General features: G+C 30.6%; 2 protein-coding genes across 2 annotated transcripts; one reads left to right on the top strand and one right to left on the bottom strand.

Moving 5' to 3' along the window:
- The first annotated feature begins 1,300 nt into the window (after positions 1–1,300).
- Srp68 (signal recognition particle 68) lies at positions 1,301–3,930 on the top strand. Its single transcript, XM_065502999.1, has 3 exons — positions 1,301–1,473; positions 1,614–1,963; positions 2,190–3,930. The coding sequence occupies exons 1-3, from the start codon at positions 1,377–1,379 to the stop codon at positions 3,546–3,548; spliced, it is 1,806 nt and encodes a 601-aa protein (XP_065359071.1). The 5' UTR covers positions 1,301–1,376; the 3' UTR covers positions 3,549–3,930.
- Positions 3,931–5,548: 1,618 nt separating this feature from the next.
- On the bottom strand, positions 5,549–25,713 carry LOC135954430 (uncharacterized). The gene is made up of 3 exons (XM_065504602.1): positions 25,455–25,713; positions 7,703–7,983; positions 5,549–7,630 (listed from the first exon to the last, which is right to left on the bottom strand). The coding sequence occupies exons 1-3, from the start codon at positions 25,642–25,644 to the stop codon at positions 6,749–6,751; spliced, it is 1,353 nt and encodes a 450-aa protein (XP_065360674.1). The 5' UTR covers positions 25,645–25,713; the 3' UTR covers positions 5,549–6,748.
- Between the last annotated feature and the right edge of the window lie 1,856 nt (positions 25,714–27,569).

Here is a 27,569-nt window from a genome sequence, read left to right as displayed (position 1 = left end):
CGTTGTTGTTGTTTTTTGTGTTCTTGATAAATTTAGGATGCTGTACGCAAAGTAAATTAATAAAGTAGCGACAGTACTACAACAAATACAACATTTACAAAAACCACAAGCAATTTTGTTTTGGTTTAAGGTCTGAGCTGTCAAAGTTGCCTGTTGTTGTTTTTGCTTTTGGGCTTGTTGTATTTTTCGCCACAACAACCACAAGTGAATTGACAGAGTAGACCAAAGTAAAAAAAATAGTCAGCTGTTCTACTGAGTCTACTTTATTAATTTACTTTGGCTGTACGCTGAAAATGGGCAATGTACATACATACCTATATACTTATTATAAAAAATAATAATGCATCCACAACAAAGGTGAAGGGTATATAAGATTCGGCATAGCCGAATATAGCACTCTTACTTGTTATAAATAAAATTGTTACTAATATCTATAAAAATTGTTAACACTAACATTTTTCCTAGAAATGTTTGTATTATTAAAGATATTTATAGACAGCAATACTGAGTATTAATATTTGTCAAAAACTCAAGTATCATAATAAATACAAATAAGGCTAACAAAAATGTCAACAGAATATAAAATAAAGTTTGCAGAAAAATATCAATCAACAAAGAAATAAAATATTTGTAATACTATCGTGCAAACAACGAAACGATTTTTTGAAATATCGAATGAAATTTGAAAAGTGTTAATACTCAGTACTGTAGTCTATAAATACCTTAATGAACATAATAAAATTTTGTTCCAAGCCGCAAATGGACTTAAAAATAACAAATGCTTATATATAAAAGGTTTATTTATCAAATTAGCTGTAATTTTCTTATATTTGTGGCATTTTGGCACCATCATTCTCTTTACATTGAACTTTTACTTTCATGTGTAAAAGCAACTTATAGACTTAACTTTCATCAATCTACTTGTATGACTAAACGCAGCGTAAGTCAGACAGTTATTACCGTTGCCAAAATACCGTTACCAATATAAACCAAATCAAATTATATACCTATACATAGTTCACAATAACTCGTTTTACTAAAAACGAATAAAAGTCAAAATCATGGTTTGTGTTCATTATTCTTCGTACATTTGGAGGAATATTGAAAATATATATTTTTTTGTTTAATTAATAAATATTGAATGTCCTTTTGTTGTATTTTTGAAAAGACCAATAATAAATACATGTTAGTTAATTTATTAATTTTAACAACTCAAATGTACTACTCTTTATTGCAACATTGAACAAGTACAGAGTTGTTATTAGTTTAACATTGATGACGTTTTGACAGTTCCCAAAAGTGCATTCCTGTCATTGATTGAGCTTCGAGGCTGGACATATTTTTTTGCCAACTAAAAGAAAATTTTAATAAACATAATGGTTGAAGAAAGCAATCCACCGGAAAATGTTGATAAAAGTGAAGCGGAGCTGGCTCCCGCTCAAAATGAACCTGTAAAGGTTTTCACAGTAGAGAGTATCCTTTTCAAAAATTCGAAACCAATTGAATATATTTGGTGTCTATATAACCTACAATAATTTTATTTACTTTCACTTCCAGTTTCCTTTTAAAGGGTACTAAATAGTTTTCCTTAACAACATTGAGTTTAATTTCAGTTTTACATATGATTAAGGAGGCCCAGCAACAACATGGCTTGCGTCACGGCGACTTCCAACGTTACCGTGGATATTGCACCAGAAGAATTCGTCGTTTGCGCAAAGCATTGAAGTTTCCCCAGGGCGATAAGAGACACTTCAAGCGTCGTGACGTTACTTTGGGACAGTTGACGGGAAAACGTGCCGATGAGCGTTTTATTCACATTCCGTTAATCAGTGCGGAACGAGCTTGGGCTTACGCCATGCAGCTAAAGCAGGAATCAAATACTGAACCACGTAAACGTTTCCATTTAGTCAGTAAATTAAGAAAAGCTTGTTCTTACGCTCTGCATTTGCAGGAATTGTGCAATGTAAGTAAACAATAAATATGTATGTCGTTAGGTGAAATGCAAAAAATCAAAACAAGAAATTATATTCTATTGAAAGTCATGTGCCTTTCATAAAAGAAAAATATATAAACAACACTTATCACTGAATATTGTAGTACATTACTTTGCATTTCAATCAAGGATATTTAATTATATTTAAGATATGCTTCTTCAAACTTATCAAGTGTAACTATATTTTTTATTACAGTCCGAAGCGTTTGATGCTCGTACAAAATTGGAATGTGAAGCATATGTGTCATGGATGCATGGAACTTTGCACTTTGAATTGCAGCTATGGAAGACTGCAGGAGAACATTTGAAACGGGCACAAGTTGTCTATGAAAATTTGACAAAGGCTTTGCCAGAAGATGAACAGGAGTTGTATCGTGCCAAGGTGAACGAATTTACACCTAATTTGCGCTACTGTGCTTACAACATAAGTGGTGGCCGTGCCGCTGGCGGAAATATGGATGATTTGTTGGAGTTCCATGCACAAGGTTTACTTGAAAATCTTGATGATCTTGTTAACAAGACCAAAACTGAGAGCAGCGAAGGCCTGCAAACCATTGAATGGCGTGGTCGTAAAGTTACTGTTCGTCCGGAAAAGGTACGTCTGTTTTTGCTAAGCGCTCAGGAATTAGACAAGGGTCTTGAGAAGACTTCAAAGGTGGATTCGAAGATAGAATTAATCGAACGTACTCTTATGGACTGCAAGGATGCCATACAGGCTGTAAAGGAAGAAATAAAGCAGGATCCCAAATTACGTTCGTTGACCACAGGACAAACTGTGTCCGGTGTCCAATATCTTTTGGCATATCTGTCGTACATTCGCCATAGTCGTACTTTACAACGTAATTTGTGTTTGGTCGAGCAAGCTAAGGCAAGTTTTGATGATCCCAATCAAAAATCTGAACTCAATGTGGTCGAGGGAAAGCGAGTGCGTCCTCAGGATTTAACTCGTTTGTATGAGATCATATTGCAGAACGTAACTGAAATGCAGCAAATCAACGGTATGGAAGATGATTCAGTCTACCAAGCCGAGGTAGAAAACTTGGCTTTGACGTTTAAGGCATTCCGCTGCTACTACATTGCACTCACTCTTATCGACATGAAGAAATGGAAGGAAGCTGTTGCTCTGTATGAACGTTCTTCAAATTATGCAAATGAAGCCCTAAAGAACAAACCCAGTACAGAATTCAATATGGCCAACGATTTAAAGAAACTAATTTCAATTATTGACAGTTGCAAGTTCTCAGCTCATGCATACAGTGTTCTCGAAGATGACAATTCGGATGATCCTATTTTTACCTCTAAATCACAGAAATCATCTAAGCCTCTGTTCGAACGTCTATCACAATACAAAGAGGACCAATCGTTGCACACAAAGAACCCCAATGTATTCAAAATGACACCAGAAATGGAGGCCATTCCCTGTAAACCACTATTCTTTGACTTAGCACTAAATTATGTTGAGTTCCCATCACTGGAGGATAAACTTCAATCGCCTGGAAAGAAGGGTATATCTGGATTTGTTAAAGGTTTTCTTGGCTGGGGTGGTAACAAGTAAACGAAGTAATTTCATCATGTTTTTATTACTATTTTATAATTTGTTGATACAAAACACCATTATTATTCCAAAACAAAATAGCCGCATTCAAACCTAACAAAACCGTGTTAGTTATTACACGATTTTTTCTTTTTGAATACTGTAGTAAATACATGTTCAGTGGAAATAAATTTTAGAACACGTTGCATTAAAATTTATAAAAAAAACACTGCAATTGATACATTGATTATTTCGTATTAAGCTATATTATCAGTTAGTGGTATTTTATATATTTTTATTAAACTTAAAAACAAATTTATCAATTTCTTGTACTCTTTCCATATTTATAATACACAAACACTTGGTTGCTCTAAAAGAATTCAACAAATTGCATTTTACAGAATTTTTAAAACGTTTTATTTAATAGATGTCTAAGTTATTTGGATTTTTACCAACAATGTTTTAGTTTTGGTTATATTTCGTTGATGTTGTAATAGCTAAAACTATACAATTTTAGTATAGTTTCAAAAAGTTAAAATTTTTTAGATAACTTAATGGGAAAAAATTGCTTTTTTCCAAAAAACTAAACATATATATTTGACAAAAAACACGTTACGACCCTACCTTAACGAAAAATCGCCTTATGTGTGATTAATGTGTGTCCTAATCTTAGACGGCTATAATTTTTATATATATTTGAATATCACGTCTTAAAGCTTCTTTTGGATATAAAGTTGGGATTTTATGCAGATTAAACATTTTGTAATGGTGTTGAAAGTTAGTCCAATATTCCATTTCTTCTACTTTAATCTTATTAAATTTTGTTTGAGTAATAATATAAGGTGAATTGTCATGTATTAGTAGTTGTAGTTCATGAAGGTTATTGTAAAAACCATTATATTCCACTGAATAATTTTGATATCCATTTTAGCATATTTAGCTGCTTCGTCTGCTACAGTCTTTTCCATGATACCTATATGACCTGGAATCCACATAAGTTTAAATTTTGTGTAGAGCAATAATATCAGGTGAATTGTCATGTATTAGTAGTTGTAGTTCATTAAGGTTATTGTAAAAACCATTTATATTCCTCTGAATAATTTTGATATCCATTTTGCAGGTAAAATAATTTACTTAAAACTGCATTTCAGAAAGTGAAGAGTCTACTTCAGGTCTCCTGTCGCTGATTTTACAAGGATTTTAAGAGCTATCAATAGATGAAAGTGTTTTGCTTTTTAACACTATGAATTTGGGGCTTTGATGTTTAGAGTTGTTTATGGTTTTTTCGCCAATTTTGGGAAAATCAAACGAGTTGTTAAGGTTTAAATTATTATTGTTTTTTTTTCGTTTTGGTGATGGAGTAGATTTACGTTTGTCTGGATCCAGAACATGTAAAAAATTTCGTCCTGGGGAGTGTTCTATTATTGTATGTATTTAATGCAAAAGAAAATTATTTCACAATTCCGCGAGATATATTAAGATATAGGAATTTGTATAATAAAGTACAAGATGATATACGAAGTTTTATACTGAGTAAATGTGTAACAACGAACGCGATATACAACAAATCGAACTTTATTCAATGAGCACTTGATGTCGACTGAATCCAGAAATATTTTGACCCGCTATTATCAAAAAACTGGAGTAGGGTGGGTAAAAATGTTGAAAATTTAATTTTCAAATGCGAATATCTTCTAAGCTATAATAGGCTTTTGTAGTGCTCGACGAGGATATTCTATATATGCACTTTTTTGAAATCGAGCACAAACGAAAAAATAGGATCGATTTAAAAATTTAACATACCCGAGGTCTCCATGTAGTCCAAATTCAAAACTTAAACTCGACAACACTTCCTCTTTGCGCATGTGAAATCGTACTAAAGGTTTAGAAGTTACAGATTTTTTTCCCTCTTTTTTTCTATACCACTGTGCGGCATCGTAAATTTTAGTTGGCGTTATCAAATAACTTACCATTTTATGATTTAAAGATAACAATACTTCAATAACAAAACACATGTAAAATTTCCACTCAAAGTACTCGCTTTTATTATAAAAACAGCACATAAAACGCAGACGGTGATCCGATAGTACATCTACGGAAAATTACATCGATGTAATTCATCAATTCATTTTTCCTTGTGTTCCTTGTATTTGATTATATTGTTTTAAATTTTAAGAATAATTATTATATTCTGTACCTGATTTTTAATAAACCAATTATTGTAAAGTTTCTGTTATTATACTCGTTATTCGTTGGAAAATAGATCAATCGATTATCCAAAGATCTAAAGAGAGTCTACTCAAAATTTAAAAATATTCAGTAGAAGCAAAAATCTGTTTTTTTTTTTTAACTTACAATGGAAGTTGAAGACGTCGTCAATCGGTTAAACGATTAATTTTGGACGGTTCACTGGTCGAATAATTTAAAATTGCCGATTTTAAAATAACAAATAAACCGATTAATTTGTGTCGATTAACCGATTAACCGAAATTCCTTTTTTTTGAACTTTAAAAATTTGTTTTGTATTTATTTTTCCCTTTCAATTCAAATACAATTTGAACATCCAATAAACATGATTAGTGAGTATGTATAACAACTGACAGTATCAGTATTTGATCATAACGAAACTATTATATCGATCAAAATCTAAAACAATCCAAAAAGGAATATTCTTTATCGTGCTTTTTATTTCTCCAACATATACAATCAGCGAGAGATTTTTTCCAAGAAAAGTTTTAATAAATCTAAAGAAAAAAATCGTTTAAATTATATTATTTTTATAAATGATTATTTCAGAAGATCTCACTAAAACCCTAAACAACTCATACATCACTCATTTGCTGCAACGTCATAATTAAAAAAAGTCGTTTCGAGAAAAACGTCTTTGAATGTTTTATGACATTTTACTATTTCTTAAATAAATTTTCAACAAATCATGCGATTTCAGAAATATAAATAGTAGATGTTAATATATTTCTAATCTGTATTTAACCTAAATTTTTACTTCGAATAATTTTTTAATCGAATAATTTTAAATTAACCGATTATTAACCGAATAAATCTAAATCTCGATTAATTATTTGCTCGATTAACCGATTAAACAAGAAACCCGATTAATTTAATACCCTAACATCTATATATGTCTATACTGTACATCGAGTTCTTGCAAAAAGTGAACATTTAAAAATTTTGAGTTGACTCTCTTTAGAATATAATACAAATCATTCATTATTAAGGAGACAGTTTAAATATCCATTTTGATAAAATTCCAATGCCAAGTCTTTTAGGCGAGAATGATATTCGGGTGTTAATTTCTGTGTACATTTAATTTCCTTTGCGCTCTTATTCATTTCGCTTATCATATCCAAATTTGGAATATTATCGGGATCAAAGGTGACCGCAGGCAGAATCCACATACAAATTGCTAAACCGTAGAGAACGTGTTTATAATACTCATCGGTAATATTGCTCAGAGAAAATGTTGAACGTATTGCATCCAGTTCGCCAAGCGAATGCACGAATTGCTTTTCCAGATTAGACGATAATGCGAGACAATAAGTTTCCAGCAAGTGTTTTGTATATAAATCTCGAAGATCTCGTTTTGTACTTGTGTAAATGAAATGGAGTATATCAAATACGGGTGAAGTATAGCGCATCGCTTGTAAATCAAAGAATTTTACATTACAGGGCCGATTGTTGAGATGATTCCATTGTTGTAATGCACAGTCTGTATTATTTTCGGCTTTAGTTGCTGGTGAAGTACTTGCAATTGACGAGGTGAACATAATATTATTAACCCAAAGGTCACCGTGACACATTACATTCATATGATCTCCCGAATTTGTTATGCAACTTTGTATTTGGCCAAATAATTTGTGTTGAAGTTTTTCTATCAAACGTATTGGCTCCGTGAGGCAGCCATCAACATTTGATGCACGCAAACTGTTAAGAGATTCCTGTATTGATGTATCCAGTATATTTTTGTAAAACTCTTCAGCCTCCTCACAATAGACAATTTCGTTTATCTGTTTACATTTATCTCGAAACATTTCATTGTCCAATTGCTTTGCTGCTATAGAGGCTGCATGGAGCTTGGCCAGTTGCTGAAAACAGCAAAAACAACAATAATAAGAAATTTCTGAATTGAATTTATATGGAAATACATATGAACATACCTTCATTACCAGTTCACAATAGTTGAGTTCCAAGCCAGCCAAACGATTTTGCATGCGAAAATCGATTTCCTTAAGATCCTCCAAGACAATTATTTCACCCATGTCGTCGTGGCCAGCATAATAACATTTCGGAAAAATTGTCTCTGTCATATATTGCTCCAATAGTGGGACAATATGATTGTAAGCGTTAATTTCATTACAGAACGCTTCATCACAACGATAAAGTTGTCGTCTAGATAAACTTGGTATTTGTCGTTTTATAATAAGGAACATTCTGTATTCTTCTAAAATGAAAAATATTTAGATTTTTATTACATAATGTTTACAATGTGAAACAATTAAATATCGTCGTTGCGACATCAAAAAATCACATCGCACTCGTTCAACAATACTGTATTAACTCAAAATTTTTAAAAATTCACTTTTTGCAAGAAATCAACTAACATCAATATCTATCTACTGTAAAAATTTCAACGTATTCCGATTACTCTTTCATCTCGAAAACCACATATGAGACCATTCTCGTGATAATATAATACAAAAATTTAAATAGAAATACATACATTTGATTTCTATACATTGAGCCTTTATTCATGTTAAAAATAATCAAATTTTTTTATTTAAATTTGGTTGTATTTTGAGTTGATACTGTTTTGTTGATAAAATAATACAAAAAATATAGAGAAGTTTCAGAAAAATGGTATTAACTCAAAAAATTGATTTATTTTGCACTAATTGCAAAAATTTTAAAGAAAAACAATGTAAATATATTTTCAAATGGAATTTGATTAATATGATGTTTTCGGATTTTCAAATTCTCTTAAAATGTAATCACAAACAGTTTTTGCCCTCTACTGAACATTTTAAAATTTTGAGTTAATACAGTATTGTTGAACCAGTGCGACATGTCAAACGTTCCAACATATTTTTTATTCCACCATAGATCCTTCTTTTACTTGTTAAAGTATTCTCAAATATGTCTATTGGTTCCGAAGTCATCAAAGATTTTAATGAGTAATTTTACATGACTTATAAAAAATAAACCGTTTTCTTGCTCTCGCGAAAAGTTCGTCATTCCAATTACTTTTTATTAATGTGCCATTTGGTAGTTTAATTTAACTTTAAATTATAGTTTTTAATAAGAAGGAATGTAATTTAATAGCCTTGAATGGAAATATCGATTACAGAGGTCAACAGCAAAAAAAAAAAAGGATTGACTACTTTTTAAGTAAAATTATAAATTTTGTTAGACGTTTCTCCACACAATTAATGATATCTCAAAAAGGGTCAGTCCGATGTTATTAAAATAAACTTGGGGAGTTGAGATTTACATAACCTTTAATCCGTTTATACAGTGCATTTGCGATAATATGAACACCCCAAAATATGAACACTTTTTACTTCCATTGGATAGCTTTAAAATATGAACAGCTTATTTTTGTTTTTAACGTATTTTATCATCTATACAGAGTTGAAATCTAAATCAACAGGATAGTGGCTAAATTTTAATTCAACTGTATAATAATCTGGGGATTTCCCTAGCTGTAGAAGAGAATTAGCTGCCATTCGCAAATAGAACAATCTTGCAAAAGTGAACTGGCCTGGTTTTAATTAGTTCATATTATCGCGAGTGCACTGTATATTGATTTTCAATCAGCTCAGTAGTTTCGGAGTTATAATAACAAACTGAAGCCAAAAAATATGTTTTACGGGAATATAGCAATTTCTTGCATTTTATCCAAAGACTTAAAAGTTGTAGGGTACATTCCAAGGGAGGACCAATCATGGACGGAGTCTAGCTCAGAGACACTCCCCCTTGTTATGGAAACACTCTTTCCTGGTTGTGTAGAAACTGAAATTAGTGACGACGGCCAGGACTACACCTACGGGTCTCAGTCATATTTCTAATTGTATTGAGGAAATAGTCTCAGGGGAATAGCATGGGCGGTAAATAGTTTTGATCCGTCTATATCATCCGGTAGAGACGGGGTTTATCCGACTATGCTATGAAATATTCTACAGGACGCATTACTTCAATTGGCTGATATTTTCAGGAGATGTCTCAGTAGAGTATCTGCCGAGAGGGTGGAGGGAGGTAAAGGTAATCATTATAGTTAAAGCCGGTAAGGTTAGCAACTCGAAGCCAAAGGATTTTAGACATATCAGCTTATCGTCTTTTCTTTTGAATACTTTTGAGCGCCTGATATATCTTTATCTTAAGCAATATAGATACTCACCTCATAGCTACGCTCAGCACGCCTACCTCAATGGTAGGTAAGTCTGTGGAAAGTGTGCTGCATGAGGCTGGATTTTTGGGCTTTTAGCTGTGTTTTTGGACATCGTTAATTGAACTCGGAATGAAGGACTTCCTGGTGAATTGGATAGTTTCGATGCTTGGTAGCAGGATTATCAACACAAACCTAGGGGATAACAGGATTTCAAGACGTAATTCCAGGGGTACACCTCAAGTGTAGTATTGTCTCCCCTGTTATGGTTACTAGCGGTGAACTCTATTCTCAAGATCTTTTAATCTAAGGGTACCAAGATTTTTCCGTATACGGACTACGTTGTGAACCTGGACCAAGGCAAATGGGCTGGGTCTAAACCCAACGAAAACAAAGTTAGTACTCTATTCTAGGAAATATAGGGTAGGGAGTTTAGGGTTGATTTTATCAGAATGTATCCAAGTATTTATGGACCTTTCTTGATAACAAATTATCATTGAATAAGAATACTCAGGGAAGGCCTAAAATGGGTCTCAATATCTACTACACATGCAGGAATTCTATTGGTAGGAATTGGTGACTACATCCAGTCATGGTAAACTGGATTTACACATCGGTTGTAAGGTCCATTATTACTTATGGTTGCACGGTTTGGTGGGAGGCAATGGTAAAAAGTAGATTACATGGATTCCGTGATGAACTGGGGGATGTAGCTGGATATGATCTAGGTAATCTTTTAGGCTTTATCAGGGGAATAGGTTGGCTATTTAGGTATCTGAAAAACCCAGTCTACATATTTCTTGTCCTTTAAGGACTGGAGTTTTTCACTTTCATCCTCTTTATATCACCTGACTTCTTTATTTTCCTTCGAATTTCATTTCTTCTCTTCACATATATAGTAGTTCACACCTAGTAATATTTATAAAGGGTATAACAATGGATCCCATGGGTACATGAGAGTAATGTTTGTTATAAACTACATACATCACAATATTGTGGAGGGTATATAGGGGTAGTGCTGATGTTTGCAAAAAATATTGTCCCAACACCCATCTTAAAGTATACCAATCTCCTCAGCATTTTCTGAGTTGATGTCAGTCCATGTAAACCTTGTAATCAAACTATTGTCCCAAGGACGAAGCCTATTGAATTTGGTTAGAATCGATTAATTATTTCTCCTAGCCCCCCTAAACTCACTCAATCAAATTTGGTAAAGATCGGTATATAATTAACCATAGCTCCCGTATAAGGATCACTATCGGAAATTTCATTAATGATCTCTGAAATATGTTAGTATCCAAATAGATCAGTCCATAATTAGTCATAGCTCCCATATAAGGCCCATTTCCGAGGCTAAATAGTAAATAAAAAGACTAAATTTAGCCTCAAAAAGGTTAAACTGGTAACACTGATACTTACAAACAATACTAATAACTGCTTCTACTGATGGACATGTTTATAAACATGATGAATGCTGACCGTTAAATTCAAATCGCTATTTTTTTCACGAGTCAGAGACACAGCAGGGAAAAATATGAATTTTTAGCATAAGTATGAAGTTTGTCATATTGTCATAATGTTATAATATTTCACAATGCTTTAAAAATGTCCTAAAATAATACTACTCTGTATGCTATGTTTATTTTATACCCTACACCACCATAGTGCGGAGGGTATAATGCGTTTGTGCAGATGTTTGTAACTCCCAAAAATATTAGGCTAACATCCACCTTAAAGTATACCGATCGACTTAGAATCACTTTCTGTGTCGATTAAACGATGTCCATCTGTCCGTCTGGCTGGCTGTCCATGTAAAACTTGTGCGCAAAGTACAGGTCACAATTTTGTAGATATTTCAATCAAATTTGGTACATATAATTTTTTCGGCCCAAGGGCGAAGCCTATTGAAACTGGCTGAAATCGGTCCATTATTTTACCTAGCTCCCATACAAATGTCCTCCAGAAATTGGACTTTATCAGTCATAAATGTTTAATTTATATATTTATCTACACAAATTTCGCTCCAAATAAGTTTTATATATACGAAATTCATGTCATCTAATTTTGTTACGATCGGTCCATAATTACTCATGTATGGTCGGTCAAGCCCGACCATATAATACCCTAAGTAAATGAGCAAAAATATTTTTCTTTTAAAAAATCAATAATTTATATTCGTGAGTGATTTTCGGAAGTGGGCCTTATATGGTAGCTATGACCAATTATGGACTGATCACCATTGAATTAGGTCGTGTGATTTATGTTTATATGCAAATTATTTATGTTGAATTTTGTTTCTATAGAATAGACTCTATACCAACATTTATATGCACAAATCACTTTAACGTGCGATTTGTGCAAGTGGTTTTCGGAAATGGGTCTATATGGGAGCTATGACTAATTATGGACCGATCGTAACAAAATTTGGTGACATGAATTTTGTATATATAAAACTTATTTGGAGCGCAATTTGTGGAGATACATTTATAAATTAAACATTTATGACCGATAAAGTCCAATTTCGGAAGGACATTTGTATGGCGGCTAGGTGAAATAATGGACCGATTTCAGCCAGTTTCAATTGGCTTGGTCCTTGGGCCGAAAAAATAACATGTACCAAATTTGATCGAAATATATTCAAAATTGCGACCTGTACTCTGTGCACAAGGTATACATGGACAGCCACCCAGCCAGCCGACCAGACGGACGGACGGATGGACATCGTTTAATCGACTCAGAAAGTGATTCTAAGTCGATCGGTATACTTTAAGGTGGGTGTTAGACCAATATTTTTGGGCGTTACAAACATCTGCACAAACGCATAATACCCTCCCCACTATGGTGTGTGGTGTAGGGTATAAAAATTGTAACTACAGAACTTTAAGTTTTATTAATTTGTGTCCTTCTCCTCTAAAGTAAGGACATTTTTAGTTAGGGCATTTCTATATTTAGGTAGCGATAAGACACATAGCAAGTGTACTTTGAAAAAATTATTTTTTTTTATAAAATATATTTTTAGTTTCATTGTAAGTAATTCAGATTTGAAAATTTTGTTACAATAGTTGTGTTCGCGTACTTGATAATTTGTAATAATTTTTACAAATTATCACTGGAAGTTACGGGATTCCGTTCGTTTACTTTTAAAAACTTGTAACGAGAGAGCAAGAGAGTGTTAAAAGTGACAGTTCGTAGATAGAGAACATGATATTTTTTACTGGACATTTTTTGTCCAGTAAAAAATATCAACATGAAAAATATGTTTAAAACAAATTGTTGCAAATGTAAACAAAACAAAAAAGTTGAAAATTAACAAAATTTACAAGTCTTGCAAAGAAAAGAAGTAAAATAACATAAAACAAACGTTTTAAATTGATTTATAATAAAATACAATTTATTTTTACAAATTGTTGGTCGCGTACTTTTCTGGCTATTTTTTGAGATTGAGAGTAAATGTATTTTTACGCTCTAAATTAAAGTTTTTTTTTGTTTTCTTTTCCATAGAAAAACATTCTACAGAAAAATATTTTATTCGTACAATAAATTTAATACATTTCAATTTCGGCCTCAGCGCCCTTAAGGCTTTATTGAGGCAAGTTGGCACAATAATTCATTGTTAAATATGCAAATAAAATATTTAACTTAAGTTAAACAATAACTAAATTGTAATAAATATATACAAAAATGGTTTAAACAACAAAAAAAATTGTTATTACAAAAGCGTTTCAAAGTTGTTAAATAAACGTTGTTTGCAAGATGATTTAAATAACGAAAATCGATTAATTGATTTTAAATCCACAGGTAAATTATTAAATTTTACAGCACCTACGTAATCAATGCGTTGCTTGGTTGATTCTAATCTACATCTAGGAATCATTAAATTTGTTCTATTTCGGGTGTTAATATTAAATTGGTGTTGAGAAAATGTAAAGCTTTGGTGACCAATATGGTTAATGCATTTAAAAACAAACATTAAAACCTGATACTCATGCAATCCATAGATTGGTAAAATAGTTTTGCATATATCTTTGTACAATGTAACAGTTGAAAACAGTATTGGTAATCTGAAAATAATTTTTAATGCTTTATTTTGCATGCATTGAAGAGATTTCAGTGAATTGCTGTTTTTATTGTGAGCATATATAATTGCTAGGTAATTCAAATGAGATTGGATCAGAGATTGAAATATCATCATCTTTGATTTAACATCAAGTTTATTCTTTAATTTATATAGAATTCCAATTGCCGGAGCTATTTTCTTTTTCAAATCATGCATATGTATATCCCATGACAAGTTACTTTGCAATGTACATAATTCCCAAATACTTTACAGAATGGGTTTCATAAATAGTCTTCCCATCAATAAACACGTTAAAGTTACTATTTATACTTAAAGCATGTGGTCTAAAACGTAACAATTTGGTCTTATTAGGGTTAAGAACTAAACGATTTAATCGTGCAAATTCAAATATTAGCGAAGCATCTCTTTCAATTTTCGTCTTAAGTGACAAATCATGCTTGTAGGGGTAGAACAAGCACACATCATCTGCAAACATAAATAGTTGCCCATCTAAATTCAGATTTTTTAAATCATTCAAATATACGGAAAACAATAAAGGACCCAATCCACTACCCTGAGGCACACCATAATCAACAGAACCAATAAAGCTGTCCGTGTTATTTATATTTACATATTGTTTCCTATTTAAGAAATAGTTTTTAAACAATAAAAGTTCACGTCCTTGAATACCATATTTCATCAATTTCTGTAACATTATTTCATGTTCTACTAAATCAAAAGCTTTAGTAAAATCAAAAAATATTCCGGCAACTCCATCAGAACCACCATCAAGCCCACTACAGATAAACTGTACTACATTTAATACAGCATCTTCAGTACTACATCCCTTTCGAAAACCAAATTGATAATTGTATAAAAAATTATTTCCTTCAAGGTATAACAAAAGTTTATCATAAAGTATCTTCTCAAAAATTTTATCAATCGTAGAAAGAACAGCGATAGGTCTATATTTATCTAGATTTGTAGCATTTGCTTCCTTTGGAATTGGTATTATTTTGTGCACTTTTAAAATGTCAGGGTACACTGAATTATTCACCATTTTATTAAAAATATCAGTTAAAATTGGGATTATTTCATCTCTACACTCTTTTACAAATTTAGGCGAAATACCATCAAAGCCTGGACTTTTATTATCCTTCAACTTTAATATTATTTCAATAATATCATTATCATTTATATTTAGAAGTCTAAAACGATGGGGTGATTGAGAAAGAGTCCGTAACGAATTAAACATTTCACCTTTATCGCATATAATTGGTTGCCCTTGAGAATCATTAAGGTTAATATCATTACTTTCCGTACAACCAAGAGTACAATTAATAAATTTCCACGATTTCTTTGGATCATTACCTGCCTTTAATAAACTTTCAGTGTAATAATACTTATTTGCAGAAATTTTTATGATTTTACTAATTCGCTTTAAAATATCTTCTATATTTTGCTTGTTTTTCGATTTACGTCTTCTCCTTAATAGTCTTTCCTTAAATAAAATTAAATCCTGAAGATTTTTATTCACCCATGGAGTTAAATCAAAACGTAGCTGTTTTTTACACTTTGTTACTACAATTGAATTATTTATAGCACCTTTCATACAATGCACCAAAACATTAGTTAATTCGGATGCATTAAATGAAGAATAGTCATCCGGTAAATTATTTTGCAAGTATTCTTTAGCCTTTGCGTAGTCACAGTGCGTCTTACCGATCACTACATATTTGTTTTCCCTTATCTCTTTCTTAAATTTACAGCAAATTATATTGTGGTCTGATAAATTACATTCAACTGAATCAACATAAATTTCTTCAGAAAAATTGCTAAAAACATGATCAATACATGTTCTACTAACAGGTCTAGTTATTAAATTATGGGCACTATAGCAATCATAATTTTGAAAAGTGGTTATCAAATCAATAAAATGAGAATTTTGAATAAGATCAATGTTAGAATCTCCAACCATAATTATTGGATTCCGAGCATGTTCGCTTAAAATACCATCTAAAATAGCAATAAAGTCATTTATGCAACACTTTTGCGATCTATAAAATGACACTATCTTCATGGGTTTGCTTTCAACTTTAACACATTGACTGCCAAGGCACTTTCAGCAAATAAGATGCTGGGGGCCACAGCATTTTCTTTACGTAATCTCTTCGAAAACTTCAATATTGGAATTTAGGCTACTGTCAGTAATATTTACTGCTTAGAAACAGATTTTTTTTATAAATAAAAATCGGTCTTACGAAATGGCGAAAAGGATTTTTTATGGGATACTGAGTTAGAAAAAATACTCAGTACAAGTTCAGAAAGTTATGAAGAATGTGAAGATTACAGTTTTGATGAGGAACTTCCAGACAACATCGAAAAAATTCTTAAAATCCAGCACTATTGTCTGACATGTCTCTAGAAAGTAAAAGTCGTGTCGGACATATGTGTCCGACGTGGCGTAAACCGCATAGTGCAGTGTCACACATATGTGTCCGACGTGGCAGTCAATGTGTTAACACTGTTCAAAGTCACAACTATTAGCTCAACAAAGTGCAACATGCATATTTCAACAGTAAATTGTATGTTTTTATTTATATATAAAGTCGTTCCACCGTAAGCATCATCTCTACAACAATGTATATTATTAAAACCTGGAAGTTTGTAAATTTGTGTAATATCCTTTTGAAACCAAGTTTCTTGGACTGCAATTATATCCGGTAATTTAGGAAAACTTGCTATCAACGATTTGAATTTATTAAATTTATCAACAGATGAAACGCTTCTGATATTTATACTAATAATATTAAGAAAATTTGAATTCAAATTACAAATATAAGTTTTAAAATTTGCAAATTCTTGAAAATATTGATTTTTAATCATAAAAAAATATAAGATTATAAAAAATTATAAAAAATTAAACAATTTAAATATATACATTCCTTTTTAAGGGGACACGTAAGCAGCACCATCATCTCCATCATCACTTGAATTAGCATCATCAATTCTTCGACTATTGACCAAAGATCTTCTCTTCCAGTGTTTATTTGTTGTTGCTTCCAATAACATATTATCAACATCATCTTCATCTTTGATAAGCTGTTGTCTTGCAATATCACTTTTTTTACAATAGACTCTACCATTCCTTGCATAAATATATTGATACCCAATTGTTTTTAATGATTTGGCATAATAAAGAAGGTTCATAGTTTCCTTGCTATGAAAATCATTCACAAACACCTCACTTGTGCTTTCATTTCCCTTCAATTTTGATTTGGAAGCCATCAGTCTTTCTTTATGATATTTGGATGAAAATTTAACTACAACAGATTTTTTCCCGTCCTCAGATTGTTTTTTAGTTCTTAGAAAATACACAGCATTAACAGCATTTGGTTCTAAATCAACACCAACATTCTTTGACAGATTAACTACAGCATCCATAGCATTTTCTTTCTCATCAACTTTTAGTCCTCTTATAACACAATCATTTTGAACTCGATAATCATTAAGTATTTTCACAGATGTTTTTAAAGTTTTTATTTCTGTTTTCAATTTTTTGTTTTCTTTTTGTACTTCAGCTATCTTCTTTTTATTTTCTGCAACATCTTTAAACACTTCATTAAACTTTGCTGACATGAAGTTTATCGAATCTGTCAGCTGATCCAACTTTTCTAACTTCTCTAGTTTTCTTAGTTCAGTTTTAATTGTATTTAGTTCTTTTCTTATTTCTCCATCTCCTTCTTTGCACAAATGACAGTTGAAAGTTTCTTTTTCATTTTGCAATAAACTCTCAAACTCTCTTTTACTCAATTGAGTGCATTGAAAATTAAGATTTTTCCCACACTTATCGCACTCTATAAAATCATCGGATTCCTCTTTTATCTCATCTTCACAATGATTACAAAGCAATATTTTTTTATTTGCTAAACTACGACGAGCTTTACTTTTAGGCATATTTTATTTTATTCAAACACCTGATGAATTCTTTTATATGTTTAACAACTTTGTAATATAAATAGCACCGTTTTTAATACAAAATTTAAAATTTTTTTTAAGAACGATTAAGCTTTGACAAAAAAGTACGTCTTATCCAAAAGGTTGCCAACTTTTTTTTTACTGTATACTTTTTACTGGAAAGTACGCACTTAATATCTCAAGTAGTTTTCATTTTATATCGTTTTTTGCTTCTCCTATACAACTTATGAAAAGTGATGTTACGTTATTTTGCATTTTAGGTGCCGATATACACTGAATCAATTAAGTCTGCGTACAGACATACTCATAATATAAACTAGCTATTTATGGTAACTTTTCAATACATATTTAAACCTTTTCTTAATTCATTTTATAAAAAAATCTTATAAACTAGAAATCAACATAAAAAAACTACAAACATTTTCATTAAAAACATAAAAATTTACATAAATTCAATAATTGGACGAGAATTATCACCAAAAAAGTCTCCGTACAGTTAACCGTTTTAAGGCAAGGAATCCCAATATTAATCTTAATTGAATTTAATATGTGGTAGGTCCTCCTTTCTGAGCAATTGCAGCATTTTAATGGCTGTGCATGGAATGGACCAGCTTTGTTGTTGTCAGGGAATCTATTTTATACCACTCTTCTATTATAACAACTTTTAGCTGATCTTTACTCGTTTAGTGTGCTGTCGAATATTTCTTTCCAAGTGATCCCATAGATGATCAATCGGGTTGAGATCAGGTGATTGAGCGATTTAAGTGCTTAGGAACATTATAAATAAGACATTCTTTTACTAATCTAGAGTTGTGTTTGGGATCGTTGTCTTGTTGGAAACGTCCCAAGCCTATTTTTCAGAACTTTGTTTTAAGTTTTCTTTTAATATATTAAGGTATGTATATTTATCCATCGTGTTTTCAACAAAAATAACATTTCCCACCCCAGATGAAGCCATGCAACCCCAAACAATAACGTTACCTCCTCTGTGCTTTACGGTTAGCGTCAAATACTTCAGATTCATTTCAGTATTTGGCTTTCTCCATAACATTTCTCTTCCATCAGAACCAAAAACATTCAATTTACTTTCATCGCTAAAAATAACTCGATCCCAAAATTAAAAATCTTTATCAATATGCTCGATAGCGTAATCCAATCTCTATTTTTTGTTCCAGTTTTTTTGAACTGTTGAATAACGTACTGAATGGAAGATCGTGGTCTTTTTACAGTATCCTTGATTTCGGTTAGATTTTTTCCTTCATTTTGCAAGTTAATAATAATTTTCTTTCTATTCATTAAAATTTGCTTATTTCTGGATTCCCTGACAGCAACAAAGCTGGTCCATTCCACGCACAGCCATTAAAATGAAGCAATTGCTCAGAAAGGAGGACCTACCACATATTAAATGCAATTAAGTTTAATATTGGGATTCCTTGCCTTAAAATAGTTAACTGTTGGTGATACTTTTCGTACAATTATTGAATTTATGTAAATTTTTATGTTTTTAATGAAAATGTTTGTAGTTTTTTTATGTTGATTTCTAGTTTATAAGATTTTTTATAAAATGAATTAAAAAAGGTTTAAATATGTATTGAAAAGTGACCATAAATTACTAGTTTATATTATGAGTATGTCTGTACGGAGACTTAATTGATTCAGTGTATGTACAATGTACATACCAGAGATGTACATGAGTTGATTCGCTTTTTTTCTACATGAATGAAATCACTTCATTTGTAATGTTTTCAATCATCAACATAAGCTAATTATATTGTTATTGCTATCGTCATTTAAAAAATGCCGATAGCAATGATTACTGTGTTTTGATTTGTATGTAAAATATTCAAATGATTCATAAAAGCTCGATGCTAAGTTGAATACATAAGACAAAATTAGTGCATTAATTTATTTTAAATATGTAAATGTTCACGCGTGGTTCAAGAACTAAATTTCGTCTTTTTTTAATACAATGAACTGCGAATTAATAAAAAATATTGAAAAAATAGAAATATGCAAGAAAAATCCTTCTAAATACAGTCTTAAATTAATTCAAATATACTCATATAGGAAAGTTTATATTTACTCAAATATATTCATAACACTCTTCTTATATTCATAACATTCATATTGATTCGATGCTTTTGTGAATGGTAAGAGTTTACAGAATATGCAAGCAATTACTTGTAATTAGTAACAAAACACATGGTGAATCATGCAATGACAATATTCGTTTTGTATATGTATAGTGATAACTCAGTATTCACTTTTGTAAAATAATAAATATGTCATTTGAATGGTATTCATGCACATCTCCGATTCATACATTTATTTTTTATTCAACGTATGTGTAATATTAATTAAAAGCAATATTACTCATACTACGTTCAAACACACATGTCTGAACGTAGTATTAAGTTTATCTATACATATGGGGCATTTCACGTCAAGTGAAATTGGATAGTAATTCGGACACCATTTTTCAACAAGATCGGTCAAGAACTCTCTGAGTTATAGGAGGTCAAAATTTGACATTTTGGCCAAACAGGTGTTTTTTTTTTATCCATATAACTTATTACCTATTGTTCTTAGCAAAATGTGTCCCAAATACTTTAGATAGCTATTTATGCAATCTTTCGAAAAAAAAAATTAAAAAAATTTAATAAAATATTTTTGATTTTTTTTTTTAAATCAAAAATATTTTTGACTTTTTTTTTCAAAATGGGCCCTTTTTATTTTTTTTTTGTATTTTTTTTAAGAAAGCTTAGGTCTTTTCCTAAGCGACCTATATGGTCGCTTAGTGGGATGCGAGTGGGATATCTATCAAAAAAAATATTTTGTAACTCAAGATTTAAAATTTTTGAATTTTTTTGTAAAATCAAAAACTTTGTTGACTTTTTTTAAAAAAATGGACCCATTTTTTATTTTTTTTTTTGCTCAGAAGAAAGCTTATGTGTTTTCCTTTAACACCCTTTTTGTCGCTTAGTGGGATGCGAGTGGGATATCTATAAAAAAAATGTTTTGTAACTCAAGACATACAATTTTTTACTTTTTTTTGAAAAATCAAAAACCTTTTTGACTTTTTTTTTCCAAAATGGACTCTTTTTTTATTAATTTTTTTTTCTCAAAAGAAAGCTTAGGTATTTTCCTTTAAAACCTTTTCGGTCGCTTAGTGGGATGCGAGTGGGATATCTATCAAAATAAATGTTTTGTAACTCAAGACAAAGGTTTTTAAATTTGCACTATTTTAATTTTTTTCATATTTGTGTGTAAACCTTAAAAATTAAACTTACGCAGAGAAACTAGACACATTAGCCTTTCCGATGGTATGTAACATACCCAACTAAAATTTCATAGCCTGGAATAAAAATCACTTTTTTTCTATGGAAATGTTGAATAATTTAAGGGATAAAAATTGTGTTTATTTTTGGTACTTTTTCATAAAATATGTTTTTGTATAATTTGACATAGACATACGAATATTTTATTATGAGCTCCCACCACGATACAGAAATTTATTTGAATTAAATTTTTCCAAAGCAATGGGGATAAAAAAGGTACCAAAAAGGGGATAAAATCGGGAAAATACATTTTATTTGAAATTATTAAGCCAATTTTGATAATTTTTTTAACATTGGTTCCTGGATTCATACAACAATTAACTAACAGGGTGTTATTTGGAACTCGAGTGCCAAGGTATTGGGCCAAATCCGGGTAAACAGTTTGGTACTTTTTTAAAACATATTTTTTCATGGGCACATTAACACAAATTTTAATATTTTGAGACATGTCTGTAGCATAAACAATTTTGGCAAAATGGAATATTTTTTGGGGTGTTCGAGGAAGAAAAGGGAAATTGGTACTTTTCTCCTAATGGCACTCTTTTAAAAAATTAAAATTATTTCACTTATCGACATTAAAGTTAGCTGATATGTATCTGAGTGAAGTTTGTGTTAGAAATAGGGTACAATATTTAGGTACCAAAATGTGAGAACTGAACTATAGGTACTTTTTTATTCATCTAATGGTACTTTTTGAATTTTATATGACAATGGACTTAGAAACATGAAATTACGCATATATGGTCCTAAGTGAGTGTGAAGTTTAGGGGTAAACTTTTTGGTACTTTTTCTTTAATCGAATGGTACTTTTTGTAATTTCTTCACCAATGAACCTAGAAACATGAAATAAAGTTTCTACACAGAGAAAACAGATTCGTGTTCACAACCGAATTTGGCGCCAATCGAATTTTGTCGGTTACAATAACTATCTCATAATTCGATTGGAATTACTGAATTTATTAGTACTCGTAACTGATTTCAAATACAATTCGGTGAAAGGGACAGTACGTATCAATGACTACTGTGAATTAATTTCAAAATAATTTGACTTTTCTTTTTTAATATACATACATACTTTATTTAATAAATATGGGCATAAAGAAAGATGCATATATAAACATAAATTTCAATTGTTTTTAGTGTTTTAAAGTATGATGGGATTTACAGTTTGCAATCCGTTCGTTCGTCCTTCTTTTACATTTTTCCTACAGTCACTGAACTATGCTCACATCCAGCAACTATCCAGAGTAGTATTATTCATGTGCCTCCAGTCAAATTGGTTTCTGTTGAGAGAGTCAACTTAAATGTACTTCTCCGGATGTTGGTTGATCGTCTCGTTGGCCTCAGCATTTGGGCAATGTTAAAGCTATTATCGTGTTTTGAACAATATCACTTCAATAAGTGACAACCACTGAACTGCAATAGAAGGCTTTTTAGCTTTGTGCATTATTTTTTCACTGAATAGATTTTATAATGGGAAAATATTGTTTTATGGCTAGTTGAGAATTAGCTTTTCGGTCTATTTCGGTGGTTCCACTCATGATTTTTTCTTCTTTAAACTCCTAAAAAATATTAAAAGGTCCTTAATGAAACACACATATATTTTAGGAAATAAATTGGTGTTAATTACTTACACTTCCGTATAATTTAATTTTTGTTGCCCAAAATTTATTCACAGATTAATAATTTTTGTTTTTAAATTTATTTTAATTGTTTTTTCTTTACGAATGTCAATAAAATCTACCATTTCATTATTTTCCGTCGGTTGAGAACACCGAATTGGTATTTTTTATATAATAACCGAATTTATCGATTACAAACCCCAATAGTGTTGGTTGTCATTTCCAAATTAACCAAAATTATATTAGTAAAGACACAAACCAACATTTTACAGTTATTTGAACCACAATTCCACAACAATAACTGTATTTCAGTTATAAACATTAAAAAACGATTAAATATACAGTTATTTAATGATTAGAATATAATGTTGTTTAACGTAATTAAATTTTAATAATTACAACCGATTTTCAACCAATCTGTTTTCTGTGTGTAGGTATAATGAACCTATAAACATGAAGTAAGGCTTATATGGACCGGAGTGAGTGGGAATCCACAAGTGCCTGATTTTTGGAACTTTTTATATATTGTAGCGATACTTTTTTGAATTTTCTAATGGTACTTTTTGAATTTTCTGTAATAATGGACATAGAAATATGAAATTAGGCGTCTATGGTCCCAAGTTAGTGAAAATTCAAGGCAATACTTTTTGGTACTTTTTCTTTGTTCTCATAGGTACTTTTTTGAATTTACTATAATAACGGACATAGAGTTTCCAAAAAACCGAACAATTTCAAAACCGCGGTTTCGTTTTTTTCGGTTTTGTGATAATTTTTAAATACTAATTGTTATAGGAACAAAATTAGTTGATAGTATAGGAAAGGCTATACAAATTTAAAATTCAAACTTGACGGGTTATGGTTTAGTGAACGCGAATTCAAAAGTGATAATCAATGGTACTATTTGTTTATTACAATGGTACTTTATATTTTATAATAATAAACCTAAAAATTTAAAATTAGGCACACATGATTCTGAATGAATTTGAATTCACAAATGGTGACTTTAGTGGTAAATTTCTTTTGTATTTTCTATAATAATGGACCCAGAAATATGAAATTAGACATTTACAATTAGATTCACAAAGGGAGACTTAATAGTACTGTTCCACTCTTCTAATTGGGGTGGCGAAGCGCACCGGGTCAGCTAGTATATTTATAAATGATTTATAACATACATATGTATAAGAAATTTAGAAAGATAAATTTCAGATCAAACGAATACATTTATGAACAGATTGTCTCAATTTTTTCTAAAGGCTTATATTTTTAACTACTATAATAAGAAATTCTGCATATGGGCAATTCTACGAGAATGACTACCACGACCGAAAACTCAAAAACCCTTGAAACTTGTTTTCAAGATGATTTGAATAGGAGAAACCACAAAAATATTACTATGTGTAAGTATTTAGAGCTTATTACAATATTTTATTGGCATAGTAATAGTTTAAACTGACTATATTTAATTTTTTTTAATTTAATTTAAATTGCGGTTAAAACTAAGTTCCGTATTAGCATATAGTATGAAATGAATTTGACTCTGATTGTTTATTTTGCTATTATAAAATTGTTTATTGAAACCGAATGTATATATTCCATTCATTTTTTTATATTGTTTTATTTTAAGAGAAAAATCTACGTATGACATACCGTAAGTGTCAGATTTAGTGTAAGAAATTAAAAGAAAACATAACGCCTCTCACGATTCGAAAATGTTCGCATATTTCTACATGTACTTCAAAATGACTTCCGTTTTATGTCACGTACGATATACTCTTATTTCGCTCGATATTTTGGACAACAATGTTTCGAAATAACTTTTTATTATTTTTAAATATAGTACCCTCTGAATGGAAAATAAAGACCAAATTATTAAATACTCTTATTTTTGCAAAATCTATTCCACTCTATAGGCGTACAAATGTCACGTACGATGATATGGAATTGCCCATATGTATTTAGAAAAAAATATTAAAAATTGGAGAATTAACTTTGGCTGACCTTTGATTTAGGAAAAAAATTCAGCAACTACCAATGTTTGTAGAGATACTTTTTAGAAAAATAAAAATGAAAAAAAACGAAAATTCGTACTTTTTCTACTTTAAAATCGATTATAATATATGTAATCTAAATATTATTTAGACTCAGAGAAGATATTTGAAAATTTTATTGTTTAACGAAGTCGGTCGTAAAATGTGCACGAATTTTTGAAAAAACCGGATCAATTCATGGTCAAATTTAGAAATTGAAATTTCAAACTCGTCCAAACAAGATTATTTAAAATATTCGGAATCAAACGATACATAAAGATGACGGTCCTGAAATTTCATGTAAATCTGAACAGTCAAGTAAAAATGGAAGATTTATTTTTAAAATATTAGATACGACCCACTGTGCAGTATGTCTAATATATCCCCTGTAATAATTTATAGTGCGCTGAATTGATTGTACAATAATAATAAAATTAATAGGTAAATAAGATTTAATATATCCACATAAATATGTTACAAATTTAAAAACTTCAAAACATACCTTCATTCTGGTCGTTGCTACTCGAATGTCCTTGTATTTGCAAACGTTTTACAACCGACATGTAATTATCACCGGAACTGCTACCGGCTGAACATTTCACGTGCTTTATATTAAACGGTACAATATTTCTGACACTGAAAAGTTTTCGAAGGTTTTCCAAATTCTCTTCATATTCATTTTCGCATGCCATTGTTTTAAATTCAGTAATTCTTTTGATGGAAACATGTATTTAAAATTGAATAAACCAACATAACCTCACAATTCGAATTCAAATCCTTATATGAGATATGATAATAAAATTTTGTGTTTCAATTATATTTATAACGTGGTAGTCCTTTTCTAAAGGGAAATGACGGTGACTTTTGTCCATCAGTGTATGTATGTATGTATATATATATTTATTATTACTATACTATATATAAATATTATAAATATTTATGTAATTTTATTTATAGATTTTTGGTAATTATTCGAACTTTTTATATATATATAATTTGAAAGTAAATTTTTAATTAGGCTTAAGTTCATTTTTATTACAATTTATTTGTAATAATTCAAAGAATATCACTGAATACTAAAATTTTAGACAATTGGCAAATTGGAATGCATTTTCTACCCTGCCAAGGGCGTCATCAACAATCTTCATTGTCAAGGTCTATTTGTAAATATCATCTATTTAACTTACTATTATTAGGAATTAGAATATGGGAAGCCTAATTCATATTTATATTATTTGTAAATTATACGAAATTTCAAATATTTTTATTATATATGTGTATTCTTATTATTACAAATTTATCATTTTATTACAAATAATATAAATATGTATGAATTAGGCTTCCCATATTCTAATACCTAATAATAGTAAGTTATTGGCGTGTTATCGAACTGCCAATCTAATAAACATTATGTTTTAAACATGGTCAATATGGGTATCACAATTATTCTTTTGACAAGTATATATTCATAGTCTGAAAAAAACTTTTGCAAAATTAATTCAATCCTGAAATCCCGGGATTTGTAAGAAAAATATTACGGAATATTACGAGATTTTTAATACTAATCTCGCTTCCAGATTTTTTAATTTCCATTAGGGAGCAGCTGGTCTCCCTGGCTCAAACAGTATTCATGAACCGAAACTGCCCATTTTCAATACCAAACTTTAGCAACAGAGAGTATTTATGGAAAATTTATATAATTTTTGTATACCAGAGATTAAGAAAAAGGGACTAACCCACCCCCATTATCATAACGATTTGGTTAGAAATTTGTATGCGTGCTGGGATAAATCAATGACTGATTCTGGTAATTTTCAACAGAACTTGGCCTTTTATCAAAAGATCAATATGGAGATTGTATCACAGTTTGGTCCATTACTCTGATTATATTTGACCAATTTTGCCCATTTCCATCCCCTTAGGTCTTCTCGCGCATTCAACAGACAGACAGGTGGTCAGAATATATACTTTTGTGCATCTGCGATGAATATTTGGATGTGTTACAAACGGAATGACAAAATCAATATTTTTGGAGGTGGGTTTTAATAAAAGCTATTTCTCTGTACACCCATTTTTTCTGCACTGGAACTCTATCGGTAGACATTTAGCCCCATACCATGCTTAACCGTTGTTTTTATATTTCCTCCTACAAAAGTAAAGGGGAAAACCTTACAGTTTTGCCAATCTGTTATATTCAACGACGAAGAATATAACAACACTGTAAAGTTTTCCCCTTCTGCCATTTTAAAAAATTATAAACAAATTCTGTGCCAAATCTTATATACCCTTCACCAAATATTTAATATTTAGCGAAAAAAAACTTTTGGTGAAAAAAAATTATTCTGGTTAAAAAATATTTTTTCCGATTTTGACCCATTGTAGGTCCAACTTACTATGGTATTATATACGTCATTGCAAAGGTCTTTGAAATATCTATCATTAGATATCCATATTGTCTATAGTAATGACTTAGTAATAAAGATATAGGTCAAAAATCAAAAATGGTTTTTTCCTTATATCTCAGCCATTTGTGGACAGCTTTTCTCGATTTTAAATAGCAAATCCGGAGATATTGATGTATGTAAGTTATTTGGGGACTTCGGAAAGTTGATTTCAA

The sequence above is a fragment of the Calliphora vicina genome, chromosome 3, assembly GCF_958450345.1.
Source record: "Calliphora vicina chromosome 3, idCalVici1.1, whole genome shotgun sequence".
Classification (NCBI taxonomy): Eukaryota; Metazoa; Arthropoda; class Insecta; order Diptera; family Calliphoridae; genus Calliphora; species Calliphora vicina.
Note: the sequence above shows the minus strand (reverse complement) of the source record. Positions and strands in the feature narration are given on the sequence as shown.

What these genes read in the sequence shown, in the direction of transcription:
- Srp68 (XM_065502999.1), top strand. Translation starts at nt 1,377, where the DNA reads ATGGTTGAAGAAAGCAATCCACCGGAAAATGTTGATAAAAGTGAAGCG. An exon ending in AAAGGTTTTCACAGTAGAGA is followed by an intron (nt 1,474 to 1,613) that starts GTATCCTTTTCA and finishes GTTTAATTTCAG; the next exon opens with TTTTACATATGATTAAGGAG. An exon ending in ATTTGCAGGAATTGTGCAAT is followed by an intron (nt 1,964 to 2,189) that starts GTAAGTAAACAA and finishes TTTTTATTACAG; the next exon opens with TCCGAAGCGTTTGATGCTCG.
- LOC135954430 (XM_065504602.1), bottom strand. Translation starts at nt 25,644, where the DNA reads ATGGCATGCGAAAATGAATATGAAGAGAATTTGGAAAACCTTCGAAAA. An exon ending in TAGCAACGACCAGAATGAAG is followed by an intron (nt 7,984 to 25,454) that starts GTATGTTTTGAA and finishes TCATTTTAGAAG; the next exon opens with AATACAGAATGTTCCTTATT. An exon ending in ATTGTGAACTGGTAATGAAG is followed by an intron (nt 7,631 to 7,702) that starts GTATGTTCATAT and finishes TGCTGTTTTCAG; the next exon opens with CAACTGGCCAAGCTCCATGC.